Genomic DNA, 21,803 nt, shown 5'->3' on the forward strand with positions numbered 1-21,803 from the left:
GTGAGAGTGGTTTCACACCAACGGTCTTATGTGGTTCATTGGACATCTGAGAAATACTTGCACCTCCCAAATCAAACTGTAAGAAGCTGAATCAAATGACCTTCGGTCCAGTGATTCCTATTCCTCGTTCACCAACATGTCCGGGTGGGCCGACCGCACCAGGGTCCCCCTGGAAACAAAACAACCCAACATAAAATAGAACACTGACATCATCCTTAAGATATGGTAACACTTTAATATCCTAATAAAGTGGTAACCAACAGTGTTGTCAATGTTCCTTCTCACCAGAACATACCTTGATACCGGGTAATCCCCGCCCAGGTGGTCCATTTGTACCTGCTCGTCCAGCACTTCCGGGTTCACCCTGAAACAGGAAACATTTTATAATAGCAGAACCAACCATGCATTGGGTCAGTAGTGTTGAGCATGACTGTTGTGCATGTGCTTACCTTGGCCCCCATTGGCCCCACAGGCCCTACTGCCCCTAGCTGGCCCCTGGAGCCCCGCTCCCCTCGGTCCCCCTGAGAGAATAGTCACAGATTGATTTCAAACACTCTTCCATACATCCTTTGAAATAGTGAAAATGCTTTAAGACTGCTGATTTGTACCTTTTCTCCAGGGACACCTTTTCCGGGTGCCCCATCAGGTCCCCTGGGCCCCTGTAATCCAATGTCACCCTGATACCATGTGAAATAAATACACAATACTGTAAACAATAAACACTGAGTTGACAGACTGGCATTAATGTACTGTCCTAGTGATAATGACATTGCATCACAGCACACTGTGCCCACCTTCTGTCCTATGTCTCCATCCTCTCCAGAGAGGCCCGGAATACCAGGCAACCCCTCCGATCCTGGGTCTCCCTAGAGGAGCATTTACAAATCTCTATTAACACAGTTTTACTTGATCTGGTTTAAATACTGTCTTACTGAACCATCAGACTTACTTTAGGTCCTGGCTCCCCGACTCCTCTCTCCCCTGGGATTCCAGGCTCACCTGAGAAGCCTTGGCTTCCCTGCAGAACAAACAGTATATGTGGCATCATATTTACTAAATGAATATACTGTACGTTTGCGTCTTGCGTTCAGATCCAAGACTAGTTTTTGCCTGACATTAGACTCCCTTTGATCATGTGACATTCAACCTTACCTTTTGGCCCATAAGTCCCACACCTGGATTCCCTCTGGGGCCTGGAGGGCCAACTGGCCCTTGGCTCCCCTGGAAAGAAGGGGACATTAGAAGAAAATGAATATGAGTATAAATATGTGTGAGTATACAGTATGTTTGAGAATAGACACATTTACATTATACAAAAGGATCTGACTGCAGTTTAATCAGAATGTACCTTTTCTCCTTGAATTCCTGCCCCTGGCATTCCCACCGGTCCTTGTGATCCAAGCTGTCCAGGATTTCCCTGAGAAAAACACAAGACCTTTCGTCAAATGTCATTTCACTGAAGGAATATGGGATCATTCTCAATGGATCATTGATAATTTATCCTCATACGGAACAACATAAGACCTCAACATAGTAATGTCCAATAGTCTTAAACTTGCTTTACCTTATCACCTTTGACCCCAACACCAGTGAGACCACGCTCACCTCTGGGGCCCTCGTAGCCTCGATCCCCCTGAAAAATAGATACTTGAGTCCACATTGATATTTCTTAAAATGACATATTAATGGCCCATTGTACTTACACCAGACTTCATTCAGACTTAAGGATGTGCACAGTTATACCTAACGGTATACATGAAACAGGATAATGCTCGGACACTCAAATATTTGCCCACCTTTGGGCCAGGGAGCCCCTCCCCAACAGCTCCCTGGTTACCCTGTGCTCCAGCAAGTCCTGGGGGTCCCTGAAATAAACAAACAGTCTCATCATTTTTGACCCTCAAACAGTTTTCAAATTTTCTGTCCAGTAAATGGCAACATTTATTTTTATTTTTAGATTACCATTGTCCAATCTGCTCACATGAATCAGAGGTAGAAGGATAGGGTCATGTATAACGTTCCCATAGCGATCACTGTTTAGGTATCCAAAGCTGGCATCTACAGTAATACTTACTGGCTGTCCTGGCTCTCCAATTCCAATGGGACCAAGGGTTCCTGGTCTTCCCTGAATTCCTTTGGCCCCCTGAGAACAATGACACATTTCAGCATTTATGTTATTTACATAAACTGTAAATGTATAGCATAATCTCTGTTATGGTTATTATTAGGTTACCTTTGGACCTGGGAACCCAATGCCAATGTCACCTGCTGGTCCAGATGCACCGGTGGGTCCTTGGTCCCCCTGTGTTAGAGGTGTACAATCACAGTGTGAATTTGTCAAAACGCCTACTACTTGAAACCCACACCACCAACAAGTTAGTCATAAAACACTTCTATTCCCAGTTCATACTGTAAGAGAAAACCCTTCCCCAGTGCTTCTCCACAGAGGAACTCTATCCATTCCAACAGAAGTCTACGAGGATGGGAAAAAAAGACAAAGGTTCTTCATGGGATTTCAATAACGCATCTGTCACTTGTTCCTGCTATACTTTGTTCTTGATTACATCAGAACTTTAATTTAAAAAATCTAAATAGCTAAATGGCTATAAATTACTTGATTCCAAGGCCTTCCTTGTTTGAGAGGTCTGGTCAATGTGTGAGAGAAAGTGAAGGATCAGTATTTAAATAGACATGGACAGAAAGATCAACTCAGCTCTCATGGCTTCTCTGGCCAAGCAACACACTTTGACAATAGAGATGCTGTGTGAAAATGTGTTTGCATGTAAGTAGCACCCATGAATGTAATTGGCTGATTTCCTAGCACCCCATGAATGTCATTGGCTGAGAATCAGCGTGCCTACTTTAGGTCCTGTTTGGCCCTCCGGACCCTGGTCCCCGGGTGGTCCGTTAACACCCTGTGGAAGAAACCAAAAAAATTCTAAAAATTACCTTAATGAATAAAAGCACAATGAAGTTGATTCATATAATGCACTGGTTCCATTGCAGTATCCTAACAGGTCCATGTGAAATGGTTTTGAAATGGCGTGTACAACAGCCTTTTTTCTCACTGTACAGTATGTAGCTATTGTTTGTATAGAATTGATAGCCCAGAAAATCTAACTCATCCCTGATATCTGCCAAATATATATTGTGACGAGTATTTTACATTGTACCAGTTAGTAGTCAATTCTTACAGTTGAACTAATGCAATACAAATGCACAGAACTATACAGATCAGAGCAGTAGTTTTGTTCCATTCTCAGGGCCTGGTGTCAAAACAACACAATTACTGATACCATGCCAGACGAGGGGCTGATAGTGAGGAGGAACAGTGCCACTGTACTGGCAACCCTGTCCTAGCAGCTAATCCTACGACACAAAGTCTGCTCCTGGAAAAGAATAATATCCTGCAAGCCTGGATTCACTGCTTTAGATACTCACATTAGCATCAGGATTAGGCGTAATCCAAAATTCACATTCCATAAGTGCATGGGTGGGAAAACGACAAAACTCAACTTCCATTATCTATGTTTGAGAATGAAAGGGAATAAGGGATGTCTCTGACTGACTTATATGCAGTCTGTTCTCAATGTCTGTACTCGGGACTCAGGTATTTTCACCCTGTCATCAAACAACATCTTAGTGAAAAAAAGTACTCAGCCCTTGTTCTAAAGTGTATCATTCATTGAGAATCAATTAACCTATTTCAGATGAACATACTGTATCATATGCAATCATGATTAAAACAAGGTCCTAAAAGGGTAGCGAAAAAAGGTACCTGTTCATATATCGAAGGAGTAAAAACAACAATGATGCATTGTACCTGGTCTCCTCTGGGTCCCCGTGGGCCAGGAGGTCCTCCAGGGCCCTGTAATATGACATCATGCTTCAGTTGGCACACATACTGTAGAATAGATTACAATGTTGATTGAGCCAAAATGGCACATTAATCATTGTACTTACTTCATCTCCTTTTTCCCCAGGGGTGCCACAGTCTCCTATCTCCCCCTGAAATACAGCACAAGTTCAACCAATCATTGGCAAAACACTTTTAAGCAAGACAGTTGTATTCTGAAATGTCTTGAAAGCAAATGTCCCACCTTGTCACCTTTATAACCAGGACTGCCCTGTGAAGTAAGAACAACCGTGTTCAACACCCAGTGCTGAAGGTATCTCAGTCAACTATGGGAATATGGCGGTTAGATGGAAGTTAATTAGAATAGAATGCCTATAGAATTACAGAATAAAGAAATATAAATATACCTCAAGACCGTCACTTCCTGGTCGGCCACTGACTCCAGGTTCTCCCTTGTAGAATTGAGACAGTGTTATAAATGTGAGATCAGGATTGTATGTAGATCACTGAGGTCATTAAAATAGTGAAAATCTCTATCGTTTTACGACTTACCCTTGATCCTTTTGGACCAGATGGTCCTTCATATCCTGGATCTCCTTTTTTACCCTTGACGAAACACAATACGTTAGTATATGGAGTCACTGTTGAATGAGAGTATTTGGTATTTCTTATAATGCTTTTATTTTGTTTTGTGTGATGTGTCAGTCATACTGGGTTACTGCATAATCCTCACTGTAGACCTAACATGTTCTGTTGAAAAACGTCTAGTGTACTCACTGGGTTTCCAGGGGGGCCTCTCTCCCCTCTTTCACACAAACACACTTTAGCCTGTGGACACTGATACAATGAAAAAAATACAAAATCAATCGTATCACTCCACCTGCTACTTCCAGTGCCAATGTAGTGTTTATTGTTTTTAAGTACTTACCACCTCAAGCGCTATTGCACCCTGGATGGAAACAAATACAAGATTGTGTGAGATTTTTACCTAGAAACAATTCGAACAGTACCAATATTGACTGAACATTGTATTGTACCTGAGCAAGCCTTGCTGTACATGAACAATGGTACAGATGGTCAAGACATTGTTCTAAGGTAGGATAAAACAACAGAGGGGACAGGCGATAGAAGGCTAGGTCACTTCCTGTCAGTTTTGCTTAATAAAGCTGTTATCTTTTAAACCTCTGCTAATGATGAATATGAATTAGAAAAACAATGATGGATTTTTGGAAAATGTATAATTCATGCTATTGTCTGTCCATAGACAGGTCTTGACCTCATTTAGACTAGACAAATCTCTGTGCTTATGGAAAATGCATATTAGGGGAAGAATTCCCCACACAGAAACAATTCTGCCGTTGAGGTTAGTTTCCCTCACAAACCTCTGGAAAAAGCTGTGAAGTTCTCATACTCATATAGAAAAGACAGTGTGGAAGTACTATCATACCCATTTCACACTACAAACTAATGATTCCAAACCATACCGTGCTGGCGTGGTTCAGCATACCAATCATCTTCAACTTGAGTGTAAGGTAACTTTGATGACAGAACACTCACCAACTCTTTCAGTAACTTCTCCTCTAGCTGGGGGTCAGTGAGACTGTGGACGAACTGCTGGGCCGGTGTGCTAGCGATAGCCCGAAGTTTGGCACTTTTCTGGCTCTGGCGGGCCAGGTCCGACAACCCTACAGCAAAGAGCTTCACGCCACTAGCCTTAGCATCTGCCGCTGCTCCGATCACATCAGGGTTCCTCGGATGATCGGCACCGTCAGTCATGAGCACCTCCACCCTGACACTGTCCTCCTTGGTCTCCTGGGTGAAGAGCTGCGTGGCGTTGGTGATGGCGTAGGTGGAGTAGGTGCCATGGCCTATGTAGGCCATGGAGCTGACTCTGCTGTGGAACACATCCAGGTCCTGCCAGGCAGTGAAGCTGTGCTCTATAGACACGGAGCTACTGTACTGCAGAGCAGCCATCCGCAGTTTCAGAGTCCATCCAGACACCTGGAGCATGGTGAGACGAGTGCTGAAATGCAGAACAAAGGACTTCTGCTTCTCGAACAGGAAGGTCTTGGCACTCTCCGAACTGTCCAGAATGAAGGCCACCTCCATGGAACATGTTGTCATGTCTGGGAGAGGGATACATACATGTGTTTCACATGGAGATCGATTGGATAAACTTCAGGCCAATGTCAAACGCAAATGAGCATCTATACTGAACAAAAATATAAACGCAACATGCAACAATTTCAAATATTTTTGCTGAGTTACAGTTCATAAGGAAATCAGTCAAAATAAATAAATTAGGCCCTAATCTATGGATTTCACACAGTGATGTAAAGTACTTAAGTAAAAATACTTTAAAGTACTACTTAAGTAGTTTTTTGGGGTATCTGTACTTTACTATTTATATTTTTGACTACTTTTACTTAACTACATTCCTAAAGAAAATAATGTACTTTTTGCTCCATACATTTTCTCTGACACCCATAAGTATTACATTTTGAATGCTTAGCAGGACGGGTGAAATTGTCCAATTCACGCACTTATCAATTCACGCACAATCCCTTCTGCCTCTGATCTGGCGGACTCACTAAATACAAATGCATCTTTTGTAAATAATGTCTGAGTCTTGGAGTGTGCCCCTGGCTATCAATACATTTTTAAAACAAGAAAAAGGTGCTGCCTGCTTTGCGTAATAGAAGGAATTTGAAAGGATTTATACTTTTACTTTTGATACTTAAGTATATATTAGCAATTACATTTACTTTTGATACTTAAGAATGTTTAGAACCAAATACTTTTAGACTTTTACTCAAGTAGTATTTTACTGGGTGACTTTTACTTCTACTTGAGTAACTTTCTATCCTTTAGTATAGTAACTTTTATGGAAGGTATCTATACTTTTACAAGTATGACAATTGGGTACTTTTTCACCACTGATTTCACATGACTGGGCAGGGGCGCAGTCATGGGTGGGCCTGGGGGGGGGCATAGGCCCACCCAATTGGGAGCCAGGCCCAGCCAATTAGAATTAGTGTTTCCGTACAAAAGGCTTTATTGCAGCACAAGGTGCTCCTGTGTAATAATCATGCTGTTTAATCAGCTTCTTGATATGCCACACCTGTCAGGTGGAGGGATTTTCTTGGCAAAGGAGAAATTCTCACTAAAAGGGATGTAAACACATTTTTGCACAAGATTTGAAAGAAATAAGCCTTTTGTGCATATGGAACATGTCTGGGATATTTTATTTCACCTCGTGAAACGACCAGCCGCCTCCAACATAGTTTTAGAAATTTGGCAGTACATTCATTTTTTTGGCAGCCTCACAACCGCAGACAACGTGTATGGCGTTGTGTGGGCGAGCTGTTTGCTGATGTCAACATTGTAAACAGAGTGCCCCATGGGTGGTGAGGGGGTTATGGTATGGGCAGGCATAAGCTACGGACAATGAACACAAATTATTTTATTGATGGCAATTTGAATGCACAGAGACACCGTGACGAGATCCTGAGGACCATTGTCGTGCAATTTATCCGCCGTCATCACCTCATATTTCAGCACGATAATGCATGGCCCTATGTTGCAAGGATCTGTACACAATTCCTGGAAGGTGAAAATGTCCCAGTTCTTCCATGGCCTGCATACTCACCAGACATGTCACCCATTGAGCAAGTTTGGGATGCTCTGGATTGACGTGTACAATAGTGTGTTCCAGTTCCCGCCAATATCCAACAATTTCGCACAGACATTGAAGAGACAACATTCCACAGGCCACAATCAACATCCTGATCAGCTCTATGTGAAGGAAATGTTTCGAGCTGCATGAGGCAAATGGTGGTCACACCAGATACTGACTGGTTTTCCGATCCACGCCCCTACTTTAAAAAAAAAAAAAAATGTAGGTATATGTGACCAACAGATGCATATCTGTCAGTCATGTGCAATCCGTAGGTTAGGGCCTAATAATGTTTTTTCAATTGACTGATTTCCTTATCTTTGAAATTGTTGCATTTATATTTTTGTTTAGTGCATTCGGAAAGAATTCAGACCCCTTGAACTTTTTTTGCCTTTTGTTATGTCACAGCCTTAAATATAAAATGGATTTTAAAAATATATGTTTTCATCAATCTACACACAATACACCATAATGACAAAGCAAAAACAGAAAAAACGTATTTGCATAAGTATTCAGGCCCTTTGCTATGAGAATCGAAATTGAGCTCAGGTGCATCCTGTTACCATTGATCATCCTTGAGATGTTTCTTCAAGTTGATTGGAGTCCACCTGTAGTAAATTCAAATGATTGGACATGATTTGGATAGGCACACACCTGTCTATTTAAGGTCCCACAGTTGACAGTGCATGTCAGAGCAAAAACCAAGCTATGAGGTCGAAGGAATTGTCCATAGCGCTCCGAGACAGGATTGTGTCGAGGCACAGATCTGGGGAAGGGTACCTAAACATTTCTGCAGTGTTGAAGGTCCCCAAGAACACAGTGGCCACCATGACTCTTAAATGGAAGAAGTTTGGAACCACCAAGACTCTTCCTAGAGTTGGCGCCCAGTCAAACTGAGCAATCGGGGGAGAAGGGCCTTGGTCAGGGAGGTGACCAAGAACTCGATGGTCACTCTGACAGAGCTCCAGAGTTCCTCTGTGGAGATGGGAGAACCTTCCAGAAGGACAACCATCTCTGCAGCATTCCACCAATCAGGCCTTTATGGTAGAGTGGCCAGATGGAAGCCACTCGTCAGTAAAAGGCACATGACATGCCACTTGGAGTTTGTCAAAAGGCACCTAAAGACTCTCAGACCATGAGAAGCAAGATTATCTGGTCTAATGAAACCAAGATTGAACCTTTTGGCCTGAATGCTAAGTGTCACGACTGGAGGAAACCTGGCACCATCCCTACAGTGAAGCATGGTGGTGGTAGCATCATGCTGTGGGGATGTTTTTCAGCGGCAGGGACTGAAAGACTACTCCGGATCGAGGGAAAGATGAACAGAGCGAAGTACAGAGAGATCCTTGATGAAAACCTGCTCCAGAAAGCTCAGGACCTGACTGGGGCGAAGGTTCACCTTCCAACAGGACAACGACCATAAGCACACAGCCAAAACAATGCAGGAGTGGCTTCGGGACAAGTCTCTGAAAGTCCTTGAGTGGCCCTGCCAGAGCCCGGACTTGAACCCGATCGAACATCTCTGGACAAACCTGAAAATAGCTGTGCAGCAATGCTCCACAACCAACCTGACAGAGCTTAAGAGGATCTGCAGAGAAGAATGGGAGAAACTCCCGAAATACAGGTGTGCCAAGCTTGTAGCATCAGACCCAAGAAGACTCAAGGCTGTAATCGTTGCCAAAGGTGCTTCAACATAGTACTGAGTAAAGGGTTTGAATAATTATGTAAATGTAATATTTCCGTTTTTTATTTTTTTTTTAATACATTTGCAAAAAAATCTAAAAACCTGTTTTTGCTTTGTCATTATGGGGTATTGTGTGTAGATTGATTAGGGGAAAAAACAACATTTGGAAAAAGTTAAGGGGTCTGAAAACTTTCCGCATGCACTGTACATCTTCTTAGAATAAATCACGGTTACAATGACTTAGACATCAATAAATTAAAATGTTCTTGTTGGCTGAGAAAGTTATTTGACTTCTCCAGCAGATTGTGAACCCTTTTTACAAAAGACAGAAACACCTTAAAGAGCAACTGAACTTAATAAGCAACTTTTCCTTTTGAAAACGGCCTGTGTGGCATCGATATGAGAAACATGTATTCAAGTGTAAATAGGATAATTTTCGACATTGTCAGTCCAAAACTAAGATTTGCGAGATAATTAGGAAAAACACGGTATGTCACGGAACGAAGGTTAACTGTTATTTTCAGTCGCATATCCTAATGAGAATTGAAACCGAGGCTAAATCAGGAAGTTCAGCCCCCCTTTAACATGCACGGGGTATTTTAGATGTAATGTAGCCATATAGATAAACAGTAATAATGGATAAGCCACCGTGACTGACCATCCTCACTAACATGTGGACTTAATTTACCATTTCCTCCATCTCTGAGGACACTGTATTTTCCTTTTCTTCTTCTCTGACCTATAGCCTCGTGAAGAAGTGCCAACAGTAGAAGGAACAGAGCCACTCCTTTCCCCATGTTGTTCTTTCTCAACATTCACACCCTATGCATAAAGGAAAAAAACATGTCGTATTCAAGTGTGACATCATTCTATATGGCAGGTGTGGATGCGATCTCGTCAATCACGATCATTGTTGATTCACACCCCAATTGTTGGTGCACAGAATCAATGTACAGTACATGGGCCATCTGCAGAGTCACTGTATCAACTATGGGCTGAAGCTGTACTTTATGATTTCCTGTAATGTTGTCAAATATTTATACAGGGCACTAAAAAAACGAAATATTCAACTAAAACAACATGCCACATAATTTATGCTAATTTGTTGTGCCTAGAAAACAAAGTCAGTGTAATCTATTTTTCATCTTTTACATTCCACAAGACAAAATAATTGGCCAACTACCCAAAAAGTTGTCATTTGATTTGAAAATGTGGATTTTTATCATCTTACCTTAGTTATCATTTAAATACAGCCGCCGGTTTAGGTATAATCATCTGGAGTGGTTTAGGAAGCAGCATCTCGTCCTGATCACCAGTTAGGACTAGTGCACGACGTGAAGTGCGATGTCGCATAGGGATGGACAGCGCTCGGTTCCTCTGCAAGAATGTGTAGATTATTGGGCGCTACATGTCACTGTATTCTCTTCTCTTCTCTTCTCATGTATCTTTATGAAATTTCAGTTTTACAAACTCACAGATACTGAATAAATTGTAGTCACCCATAGGACATGTATGTGACCAATACAATTTGATTTAGTAGCGCGCGTAATATTGTAGCTCTGGGCAGTACACATGACTGTCATGCATTCCTTATAACGTATTATGCTTCATTAAGCATTATAGAGGTGTAAAAAGCTGAGGATAAAAAGTTAAAACACGTTGTGGTTTCTTTAAAAATGTCTCTTTCTCCACAGTCTACGTTTGAATCCCGTTATTTGCTATTTAGAACTGTTTGTAACCTTTCTGCATGGTGATTATATGGATGTTGTACATAAAAGTCCCAACTGATACATGTTATGACGATTTTCCTCTTCTCCACTTACACGCTAACTTGAAAAACAGGCATTATGGTTTTTTTCAATAGATAGAGCCAGAACACAAGCTCCCCCGCATGTTCAAGAATCATTTAACGCCCACGTGGAATGATACTTAATTTGATTTACAGTAGGATAAGGCCAACCTGCCAGTACTATGGTAAACTTGGGCTAACTTATGTCCCAACTTGTGTTCTGCATGTTCGATAAAACAAACGTATAATTTAGTGAAAAATAAGAGGCGTCAATTTGTTTCTCTTTCTCCAACTTTTCCGCGGACCCCCGGGGGTCTGGGGACTCCAGTTTGAAAACCCTTGATCATCTAACAGATGTAAAAGCCTATTAAACATGCATATTTACTATTACAATATAATACAAATGTAGTCGTATCCCAATATCATACATCTTTGTTTGTAGCGCCACCTTTGGGAATTGACAGTGCCGTGTTCCCCAAAATTCTAACGGGTTTGTGCGTAACCGGACCAATCGAATAGCAATATGTTTTTTCCGGGGAAATATTTTGGTGTAACATGAAAACAAGCACGGCTTTGGTTTGTGGTCGTCTAGTTACCGCAGCCACAAAATCCTAAAGCTCGCCTATTTCTACAATGTATCTTCTTAAACTGTGATTTTAAACCTAACCACACTGCTACCTTTATGCCTAACCTTAAATTAAGACCAAAAAGCTAATGTTTGTTTTCATTACATTTTACGATATAGGCAACTTTGACTTTGTGGCTGTGGTAACTAGTGGGCACCCAGTTTTGTCCATGTTGACATGTCTAGCAATTTGTAAGTTTCTTTCAATAATTTGTTATCTTTATTATTAGAAACGCAATTTTCGAATGTTTATTTGCGGTTGATCTGTTGATACTGGTACTTCGGGAAGTTAATCTTGCGATGTCAAAACAATTGTAGCTAGCTAGCACTGCAGCTAGACAGAACGTTAGCCAACTACTGTAGCTCGCTAAGATAGCAGACTTTCACATTTTTTTGCTAACAAATCTGCTACAAGTATCCTATATTTTCCTTCCTATCCTACATTTTGTCTAATTAACTATTTCGCTAGATACAATGTTGCATTAACTCTTGCAATTTTAATGCAATTTATGCCTATCGTTATTTTACGCCTTGGGATTGCTCACTAAATCGTCTGTTAGCTGTGCCACTTGTCACATGTCACTAGCCAGCGGTTAGCGACCTAATGTGTTGCTCCCGTGCTGCACATAATGGTAGCTAACTACATTGTGACAACATTTGTACAATAACTTCAGCTAAGTTTATAGAAAGTAGGTTCAACATATTCGTTTATATAAAGTAGGCTAAACACATTAGGTTGCTCACTACTAGACTACTTGCTAGATGTCAGTTGGTAACTTTCAGCTGTACTGTAAATGCTGTTTTCCCCCAGTATACCTAGTTGTAAAAAGCAAGAAGCGCTTCCTTTGAACAATGAGTGGCTCAAAGCCAGACATTCTGTGGTCTCCCCACCACGCCGACCGCTATGTCATCTGTGACTCAGAGCTTGGACTGTACCGCATCGGACCTGTGGGGAGCGGCGAGACCAAAGCCGGAGCTCTCCCCCTCTCTGAGGAGACCGCTGCTACCCTATTAGCGATCAACTCTGACACCCCCTACATGAAATGTGTGGCCTGGTACCCAAAGCACGAGCCTGAATGTCTGCTAGCAGTTGGACAGGCTAACGGTAGGGTCGTCCTCACTAGCCTAGGCCAGAGCCACAACTCCAAGTGCAAGGAGCTAATGGGGAAAGAGTTTGTGCCCAAGCATGCACGTCAATGCAACACCCTAGCCTGGAACCCTTTAGACAGCAACTGGCTAGCCGCCGGGCTGGACAAGCACAGAGCAGACTTCTCAGTGCTCATATGGGACATTAGCAGTAAGTTCTCCCCAGAGGCTAGTGTAGCCACCGAAAAGATCCGTCTCTCGTCAGGAGACACAGACTCTGGCCTAGTGGTGACCAAACCCCTGTATGAGCTAGGCCAGAACGATGCTTGCCTGTCCCTCTGCTGGCTGCCCCGTGACCAGAAGCTGCTCTTGGCTGGCATGCACCGCAACCTGGCCATCTTCGACCTGCGCAACACCAGCCAGAAGACCTTCGTCAATACCAAGGCCATCCAGGGTGTGACAGTGGACCCCCACTTCCCAGACCGTGTGGCCTCCTTCTTTGAGGGCCAGGTGGCCATCTGGGACCTGCGCAAGTTTGAGAAGCCAGTGCTCACGCTTACCGAGCAGCCCAAGCCGCTCACCAAGGTAACTTACTGGTATGCTTTTTTTGGTCTGTTGTGAAATTCTGTTGTCCCCTGCCATCCAGTGTACAATCGACTTGCACATATCAGGAGTATAATTTTTGTGTGATAGCGTAATGCATAATTGTGCTGTAGCCTACATGTTTTGGATGTAAGGATGTACAACTCACTTTCCTTTCATTCCCAGGTGGCCTGGTGCCCCACGCGTATGGGCCTGTTGGCCACGCTAACACGCGACAGCAACATCATCCGCCTTTACGACATGCAGCACACGCCCACGCCCATCGGCGACGAGACAGAGCCCACAATCATTGAGCGCAGCGTGCAGCCCAGCAACAGCCTCATTGGCAGCTTCGCCTGGCACCCCACTTCCCAGAACCGCATGGTGGTGGTTTCGGCAGCCAATCGCACCATGACCGACTTCACTGTGTTCGAACGTATCTCTTTAGCCTGGAGCTCCACCACTTCGCTCATGTGGGCCTGCGGCAGACACCTCTATGAGTGTGCTGAGGAGGGGGGCGTGGGAGGGGAGGGTACTGTAGAGAAGGACATAGCCACTAAGATGAGGCAGAGGGCCCAGTCCAGGTACGGTCATGATACAGTCCAGGTGTGGAAGAACCATTTGCTGGCCGGAGGGGATGACCCCCAGCTCAAGTCCCTGTGGTACACTCTGTTCTATATCCTTTATTATAAACTGGGTGGTTTCAGCCCTGAATTCTGATTGGCTGAAGGTCCATTGTATATCAGACCGTATACCACGTGTATGACAACATTTTGTTTTACTGCTCTAATTACATTGGTAACCAGTTTAGCAATAGCAATAAGGCTCCTCTGGTGTTTGTGGTATATGGCCAATATACCACGGCTAAGGGCTGTGTCCAGGCGTTGCGTCGTGCGTAAGAACAACCGTTAGCCGTGGTATATTGTCCATATACCACACCTCCTCCGGCCTTATTGCTTAATTACACTCAATCTTAACTGGACCTCGAAGCCAGCTCCACTGTCTTTTTTCATTGTTCCCCGCTAATCAAGGACTGATTTAGACCTGGGACACCAGGTGGGTACAATTAATTATCAGGTAGAACAGAAAACCATCAGGCTCCGGACCTTGTAGGGTAAGAGTTGAATACCCCTGGTTTATTACATTACTGGTGCTTACTAATTTCTAAACATATCTAGGTTTGCGTGATGATTCATGTGCTGTTTATTACATTTGTTGTTCTGTTTATTTTTAAGTAGACACTGTCCTTGTGTGAGAAACATGCCTGGCGTTCTGCTTGCACTGTAGTGCTTCTTTGAATTATCATTTGTCTTTGTTCTTACACCTGACATGCTGGATACAATGTACGTAGACTAAATTGCTATATTGTATGTCACTGTTTGCACTGTGGTTCTTATGATGTCTCAGCATTCCGTTTCCTATGTAAGTATCACTCATGAAGCAGTACACTGAAGACATGGAGCAGAAACAGCAGGGGAACAAACAGCCCATGGTCTATTCAGGCATCAAGAACATAGTCAAGTCCAGCTCAGGTAAGCAACCTAAAGATCTAGATCATCTTTAGGTTTATATCTAGGCTAAATATACAGGCTGAACCCTTGACAGTATTATGTAACACTCTACATAGGTACTGTACTGTAAGTTATACAACTCTTTTTCAGTGTTTTCCCTAGATTTTTCTTCAAATTGGAGCAAAAAAGCCCCTGAAGTAACATCTGTATATCTGTTTGTCTCTACTCCACCAGGCACTACAGAGAACCGACGGTGCTGGAGCGGCTCAGACCGCCAGACGGACGTCCCCAGGTTCCACAGCGAGGAGCGCAGCCTTGCCCTGCGTCTGTGCGGCTGGATCAACCGAGGCCCTGACATCAACGTGGAGCCCTTCCTGCGCTCCCTGGAGGGGGAGGGGGAGTGGGAGCGTGCGGCCGCCGTGGCCCTCTTCAACCTGGACATCCGTAGGGCCATCCAGATCCTCAACAAGGGAGCCTCCGCTGAGAGAGGTACTGGCGTGGAGTCATCTGGGACAGGGCTATGTAATGCATTTTTGAAGATTCTTTGTAAGGTTTCAAGAACTTGTTTGCAATATGCACTTTATGTACTGTACACAGCACAAAGTATGCTACTAATTACTGCCTGGTCACAGACTGACAGGGAGACTAATTAGATATGGCGTGTTAACAGTACATGCATTGGCCTCCTGTGCTCTTGCTGCCTGAGGTGTCACTTCCATCACATCACAGCAAAAGTACTGTAACATACTGCTATGATTTCACCACTGTAAACAAAAGCAGTATAAAGTCAAATTATACCCACCAATATTAGATTAGGATTTGGCTATAGTGTACAGTGGAAGCTCATAAACCAAGCTATCCAAGCGAAATAAACCAATCTTCCTCACCCTTCCTTCCTTGCAGGGGACCTGAACCTAAACGTGGTTGCTATGGCGTTGTCAGGTTACACGGACGAGAAGAGTTCCCTGTGGAGGGAGATGTGCAGCTCTCTAAGGCTGCAACTCAAGAACCCCTACCTGTGTGTCATGTTTGCCTTCCTCACCAGTGAGCCTGGCACATACGACGGAGTACTGGTACGCAGGGAAGGGGGTAAACCATTGATATAAACTGGGTTGCCAGATTTTTATATGCATTATCCAACCCTTTTATAACATTCATTATCATGTTAGGCTGAAGTACAAAGGGCTATAGTACCTGAATTGTCAAACGGGGCTAGGGACCACGAGGGGGCCTCAGTGAGTTTTCAGGGAAACTACAAATTAATCCTAAATATCAGCAGCAGCATGAAGAGGGCAGTGTTTGACATAGTAGTTTGAAGATTCCAACGTTAAAAAAAAGTACAACTTAGTCATTGAACCCCTGTTGTGTTTCCCTCCTTAGTATGAGAGTAGTGTGGCTGTAACGGACCGAGTGGCCTTCGCATGCATGTTCCTAAACGACACACAGGTAAGACCTCCTCCAGCAAACGCACGACAACATACACTAAATAGATTCACTGATTACCCCGTTTCTATCTATTGAAAGGACTGTTTCATTTTCTCTGTGTGTTGTTATGTAGCTGCCTCGCTACATGGAGAAGTTGACCAGTGAGATGAAGGAGGTGGGGAACCTGGAGGGGATCCTGCTGACGGGGCTGACCAAAGACGGAGTGGACCTGATGGAGAGCTACGTGGACCGGACCGGAGACGTCCAGACCGCCAGCTTCTGCATGCTCAAGGTATGGTCAGAGCAGGGGCTGAATAGTCTTGCACAGATCGACATCACATCGACCTTGTGGTTCATACTACGATCACCTGTCCCATGTTGGCTAGAATTAGATAAGTTTTGCTCAAGATCGATTGTTGGATCTTTTATCCAAGGTTTTTCCCCACATTCAGGCTTATAGATTTGTTGAATCTTTAAGATTTGCTGGAGTTCAAATGCGTAATGATAAAACGAAAAACAACTGTAAAAGTGACAATACAAATATCATAGAAGCTATGCTGATGATGTGAGACTGACACAGTAACAGGAGCCCACTTCCATTCTGTTTCAAACTCAAATACCTTTGTCACTATAAGGGGAGCTTCATGACCTAGTGTCCTTCCCTCCCAGGGTTCCCCAGGGGAGGTGGTGAAGGACCCGCGTGTCCAGTGCTGGATCGAGAACTACCGTAACCTGCTGGACGCATGGAGGTTCTGGCACAAACGGGCTGAGTTTGACATCCACAGGAGCAAGCTGGACCCCAGCTCCAAACCACTGGCACAGGCAAGGGAAAGGGTACACTGCACTAAGAGATGGACAGTTGTTCATAGTTATTAATGTCTCTGTCTTTTGGTTTATCTGTTCATAAATCTTCACATGGAGGATGTGACTGAGTGACTAACTTGCTTGCAGGTTTTACATAAACTTAAAACACAATAATTAATATGATTGTCCTGATTAATAAGTGATGCTAGTTGTTTATTTGTTATTGGTCAGCTAGATAATGATGCACTGCATTGGACGAGTACATTAATCTCTAGCTTCATAAGTTTAACAATGATCTCGATGCTATAACCTATTCATGTTGGCTTCTGCTAGCTCTAATTTAACCTGCCAGTCCTTATCACACTTGATCTTTGTGTTGTTGCCTGCTGCAGGTGTTTGTGAGTTGTAACTTCTGTGGGAAGTCCATATCGTACAGCTGCTCGGCCATGCCCCACCAGGGCCGCGGCTTCAGCCAGTACGGGGTCAGCGGCTCGCCGACCAAGTCAAAGGTCACCAGCTGCCCCGGCTGCAGGAAGCCCCTCCCCCGTTGTGCGCTCTGCCTCATGAACATGGGCACGCCTGTGTCCAACTGCCCAGGTACTGGACATGGTATACTCCACAGATAGGCTCTGGGTGGAAGTTGCCTGTAGCCACAGATCTAGGATCTGTTTACCTTCCCCTAATCCTAACCATAAACAATAAGGGGAGAGAATGAAAAACTGGTCATGGATCAGTGTCAAAGTTCAACTTTACCCTACTGTCACAGTTCTGCAGCCAGTCTAACTTCCTCATTACACACCCTATAATGCAAATAGCAATGCAAGTGCATACACACACTTCAGGGTAATTGAGCGAGAGAAATGCATACATGCAGTATATTAGCTAGTGATACAATGTTGTTGTATCACTAACTAATACAAAGCAGATCATTAATGTGATAATGATTGTAGATATTGATCTGTACTTTAGTTGGCTTATAAAACATCAACCAGATTATTAATAGTAATTTAGTTAACCTGTATAGCTCTTTTCATTACAGAAAATAATCTATTTAGATTAGATGTGTGTAGTCATACCGCTGTTGTTTTTTCCAGGCACGGGGAAGTCAGACGAGAAGGTGGATCTGACCAGGGAGAACAAACTGGCCCAGTTCAACAACTGGTTCACCTGGTGCCACAACTGCCGCCATGGCGGCCATGCAGGTCACATACTCAGCTGGTTTAGGTAAGAACATTACTGGAACGTTCAGATAACATTTTCTGTATCAGAGTAGTTTTGTCAACAGAATGCATCGTAGGTCTTGTACGATATCCTGGCAGTGTGGTGCCTTGACCTCTCCTCAGTGTGAGAAAGACAAAGGAGCTGATCGTGGACTACAGGAAAAGGCGGACCGAACAGGCCCCTATTAACATCGACGGGGCTGTAGTGGAGTGGGTCGTGAGGTTCAAGTTCCTTGGTGTCCACATCACCAACAAACTATCATGGTCCAAACACACCAAGACAGTTCTGAAGAGGGTATGACAATACCTTTTCCCCCCCAGGAGACTGAAAAGATTTGGCATGGATCCCCAGATCCTCAAAAAGTTTTACAGCTGCACCATCGAGAGCATCCTGACCAGTTGCATCACTGCTTGGTATGGCAACTGCTCGGCATCTGACTGTAAGGCGCTACAGAGGGTAGTGCGTACGGCCCAGTACATGTTCTCTCTGCTACCGCACGGCAAGCGGTACCGGAGCGCTAAGTCTCGGTCCAAAAGTCTCCTTAACAGCTTCTACCCCCAAGCCATCAGACTGCTGAAGAATTAATCAAATGGCCACCTGGACTATTTACATTTACCCACCTTTGTTTTTACACTGCTGCTACTCGCTGTTTATTATCTATGCATAGTCACTTTACCCCTGTCTACATATACAAATTACCTCGACTAACCTGACTAACATTGGAGCTCCCCAGGGGTGTGTGCTCAGTCCTCTCCTGTACTCCCTGTTCACCCACGACTGCATGGCCAGGCACGACTCCAACACCATCATTAAGTTTGCTGACGACACAACAGTAGTAGGCCTGATCATCGACAACGACGAGACAGCCTATAGGGAGGAGGTCAGAGACCTGGCCAGGTGGTGCCAGAATAACAACCTATCCCTCAACGTAACCAAGACTAAGGAGATTATTGTGGACTACAGGAAAAGGAGCACAGAGCACGTCCCCATTCTCATCGACGGGGCTGTAGTGGGGCAGGTTGAGCGCTTCTAATTCCATGGTGTCCACATCAACAACAAACTAGATTGGTCCAAACACAGCAAGACAGTCGTGAGGAGGGCACGACAAAGCCTATTCCCCCTCCTCAAAAGGTTCTACAGCTGCAACATCGAGAGCATCCTGACCGGTTGCATCGCTGCCTGTTACGGCAATTGCTCGGCCTCTGACCGCAAGGCACTTCAGAGGGTAGTGCGTACGGCCCAGTACATCACTGGGGCAAAGCTGCCTGCCATCCAGGACCTCTACACCAGCCGGTGTCAGAGGAAGGCCCTAAAAATTGTCAAAGACCCCAGCCATAGACTGTTCTCTCTACTACCGCATGGCAAGAAGTACCGGAGTGCCATGTCTAGGACAAAAAGGTATCTCAACAGTTTTTACCCCCAAGCCATAAGACTCCTGAACAGGTAACCAAATGGTTACGCGGACTATTTGCATTGTGTGCCCCCACCCCCAACCCCTAATTTAAGCTGCTGCTACTTTATGTTTATCTTATATGCATAGTCACTTTAACTATACATTCATGTACATGCTACCTAAATGGCCTGACCAAACAGTGCTCCCACACATTGGCTAACTGGGCTATCTGCATTGTCCCACCACCCGCCAACCCCTCTTTTTACGCTTCTGCTACTCCCTGTTCATCATAAATGCATAGTCAATTTAACGATACCTACATGTATATACTACCTCAATAAGCCTGACTAACAGGTGTCTGTATATAGCCTTGCTACTCTTTTTTTCAATGTCTTTTTACTGTTTTATTTCTTTACTTACCTACACACACACACACACACACCTTTTTTTCCCGCACCATTGGTTAGAGCCTGTAAGTAAGCATTTCACTGTAAGGTTTACACCTGTTGTATTCGGCGCATGTGACAAATAAACTTTGATTTGATTTGGTTAAGGGCTTGTAACTAAGCATTTGATGGTAAGGTCTACACCGGGGCATGTGATAAATAACATTTGATTAGATTTGGTAGCGTTGTGAGATGTCACATTTTCGGTGGTTTGTGCATTTTAATGGTTGTTTATTGATTGACCTTTGGTTGTCCTCTCTGTTCCCCATAGGGACCATACAGAGTGTCCAGTGTCGACCTGCACCTGTAAGTGCATGCAGCTGGACACCACAGGAAACATGGTGCCTTCAGACAGCCACTAGAGGGGCTTCTGGTAGGGTCCATAGCCTAACCACCAGCCTAAAGCCTGCCTGTGCACGCTGACTTCACTACGGCACCCACCAGCCGACACATACCAGACTAAGCCAGGTTGCTGGGTACTGTTCTGGACAGGCCGCTTGAATAGTGTTAACACTGGGTGATAGCTTGGGTTGAATAAAAACTTCACTTCTTTTCATAATCATATGGTAAGAGAGGCTAGATGTGTTACTGATGAATCAATGAATGTCTTGAAGGATTGTGGCTTGATGCTTGCTAATTATATTAAGGAGATCCTTAAAGGGATATATTATAAAAGTTGTGTTATAAACGGCCTCCTTTAACCAAACCTGAATCAGGATGATCCTTTAATTCCTATCATTAGCATATAGCCTTAATTTCCCCTATGCCTCAAATAAGCCAGCAGGTAAAGGATGTGATTGTGTGCCAATATATAGTAGCTATGTTTTAAGACATACATTTTTTCAAGCTTTCTTTCTGGGTCACAATCAGACTGAGATATCTCGAAAAACATTGACAAAGTGATGAAATAAGGAAGTTAGTTACCCCAGGCAACAAACCGAAAGAGAACAAATTGACGATGGTTTCTCTTCTGGTTACCCTGACCTGTGCCACTCTTCATCTCACATTGTATGTCAGGGTTTACAGTGCAGGGGCAGGGTGGGGGAAAGTTGTCTGTGTATTCACCTCCCCACTCCAGGCCTGTGTCTTGTGAAAAGAGGCAGAGAAAAAAACAGCAGCTGCTCGGCACTCCGACAAGACCCTCCAGATTGTTCTCTTCATAAAGAACTTCAGCTGCTGGAACACCACTGAACACCATTGACTCAAAGAGGGCGAGAGCAGGAGCGCGAGAAGGCCCTCGGTTCTCTCTCCCCGGGACAAAATCGCGCACAAAATATGCACACACACATCAATCCGGGATGGGTGTCCAGACGTACTCCACAGGGACGGCGATGTGTAAGATGCATTGTCAATGTGTTTTTCTTTCTCTGCCGCCCCCCAATGGACTCTACTGCTTCGTCTCGGGGAACCATTGTAAACGTGAGGGGCCTGCACCCGAGCTGGCTAATTAACTTAGTCATGGAGTAGGGAGGGGGCATGCGAGCTACTGTATTTTGTTTTTCTCCACTGTCAGCGTCGGATATTTTCTGGCGTAACCTTTTGTGAACCATAATGGAGTGGGGTTCGCACATTTGGTAGGCGTGTACCGTTCTGAATAAAAAGTTATTTGAACTTAAGTCTCCAAAGGAGTTTTTGCATTTGCCTTTTGAAAACGGAATCATAGTAACGAATTGCTTCAATCTTTGGTGAAAATGTACGCCCTTTT

General features: G+C 44.0%; 2 protein-coding genes across 5 annotated transcripts in view; one reads left to right on the forward strand and one right to left on the reverse strand.

Annotated features, from left to right (window-relative positions):
* LOC110515765 (collagen alpha-1(XXVIII) chain-like) overlaps positions 1 to 10,601 on the reverse strand; it is a 16,788-nt gene extending 6,187 nt beyond the window's left edge. Inside the window, exons 1-23 of the mRNA XM_021594532.2 lie at positions 10,448 to 10,601; positions 9,905 to 10,038; positions 5,414 to 5,982; positions 4,785 to 4,805; positions 4,634 to 4,693; positions 4,409 to 4,462; positions 4,264 to 4,308; positions 4,101 to 4,127; positions 3,964 to 4,008; positions 3,824 to 3,868; positions 2,862 to 2,915; positions 2,234 to 2,302; positions 2,075 to 2,143; positions 1,797 to 1,865; positions 1,565 to 1,633; positions 1,349 to 1,417; positions 1,153 to 1,221; positions 950 to 1,018; positions 795 to 866; positions 609 to 677; positions 450 to 521; positions 296 to 364; positions 101 to 169 (exon numbers count right to left, since the gene is read on the reverse strand). Of these exons, the coding sequence (XP_021450207.1) occupies positions 101 to 169; positions 296 to 364; positions 450 to 521; positions 609 to 677; positions 795 to 866; positions 950 to 1,018; positions 1,153 to 1,221; positions 1,349 to 1,417; positions 1,565 to 1,633; positions 1,797 to 1,865; positions 2,075 to 2,143; positions 2,234 to 2,302; positions 2,862 to 2,915; positions 3,824 to 3,868; positions 3,964 to 4,008; positions 4,101 to 4,127; positions 4,264 to 4,308; positions 4,409 to 4,462; positions 4,634 to 4,693; positions 4,785 to 4,805; positions 5,414 to 5,982; positions 9,905 to 10,031 (1,881 nt within the window). The 5' untranslated portion in view covers positions 10,032 to 10,038; positions 10,448 to 10,601. The remainder of the gene's footprint in view (positions 1 to 100; positions 170 to 295; positions 365 to 449; positions 522 to 608; positions 678 to 794; positions 867 to 949; positions 1,019 to 1,152; positions 1,222 to 1,348; positions 1,418 to 1,564; positions 1,634 to 1,796; positions 1,866 to 2,074; positions 2,144 to 2,233; positions 2,303 to 2,861; positions 2,916 to 3,823; positions 3,869 to 3,963; positions 4,009 to 4,100; positions 4,128 to 4,263; positions 4,309 to 4,408; positions 4,463 to 4,633; positions 4,694 to 4,784; positions 4,806 to 5,413; positions 5,983 to 9,904; positions 10,039 to 10,447) is intronic.
* A 930-nt stretch (positions 10,602 to 11,531) lies between these two features.
* Positions 11,532 to 21,709, forward strand: LOC110515778 (GATOR complex protein MIOS). Of its 4 annotated transcripts, XM_021594540.2 has the most exons (12): positions 11,532 to 11,822; positions 12,442 to 13,301; positions 13,485 to 13,974; positions 14,732 to 14,830; positions 15,044 to 15,331; positions 15,713 to 15,882; positions 16,190 to 16,255; positions 16,368 to 16,526; positions 16,904 to 17,068; positions 17,431 to 17,635; positions 18,133 to 18,262; positions 20,370 to 21,709. In XM_021594540.2, exons 2-12 carry the CDS (start codon positions 12,483 to 12,485, stop codon positions 20,458 to 20,460), a joined length of 2,682 nt encoding a protein of 893 aa, XP_021450215.2. In that variant the 5' UTR covers positions 11,532 to 11,822; positions 12,442 to 12,482; the 3' UTR covers positions 20,461 to 21,709. The 4 variants fall into 4 exon arrangements, with proteins under 4 accessions (XP_021450215.2, XP_021450219.2, XP_021450221.2 ...); XM_021594544.2 differs by having other exon boundaries at positions 11,533 to 13,301; positions 16,904 to 17,056; XM_021594546.2 differs by having other exon boundaries at positions 11,533 to 13,301; positions 15,044 to 15,298.
* Positions 21,710 to 21,803: the final 94 nt, after the last annotated feature.

This window comes from Oncorhynchus mykiss, chromosome 3 (assembly GCF_013265735.2).
Source record: "Oncorhynchus mykiss isolate Arlee chromosome 3, USDA_OmykA_1.1, whole genome shotgun sequence".
Taxonomy (NCBI): Eukaryota; Metazoa; Chordata; class Actinopteri; order Salmoniformes; family Salmonidae; genus Oncorhynchus; species Oncorhynchus mykiss.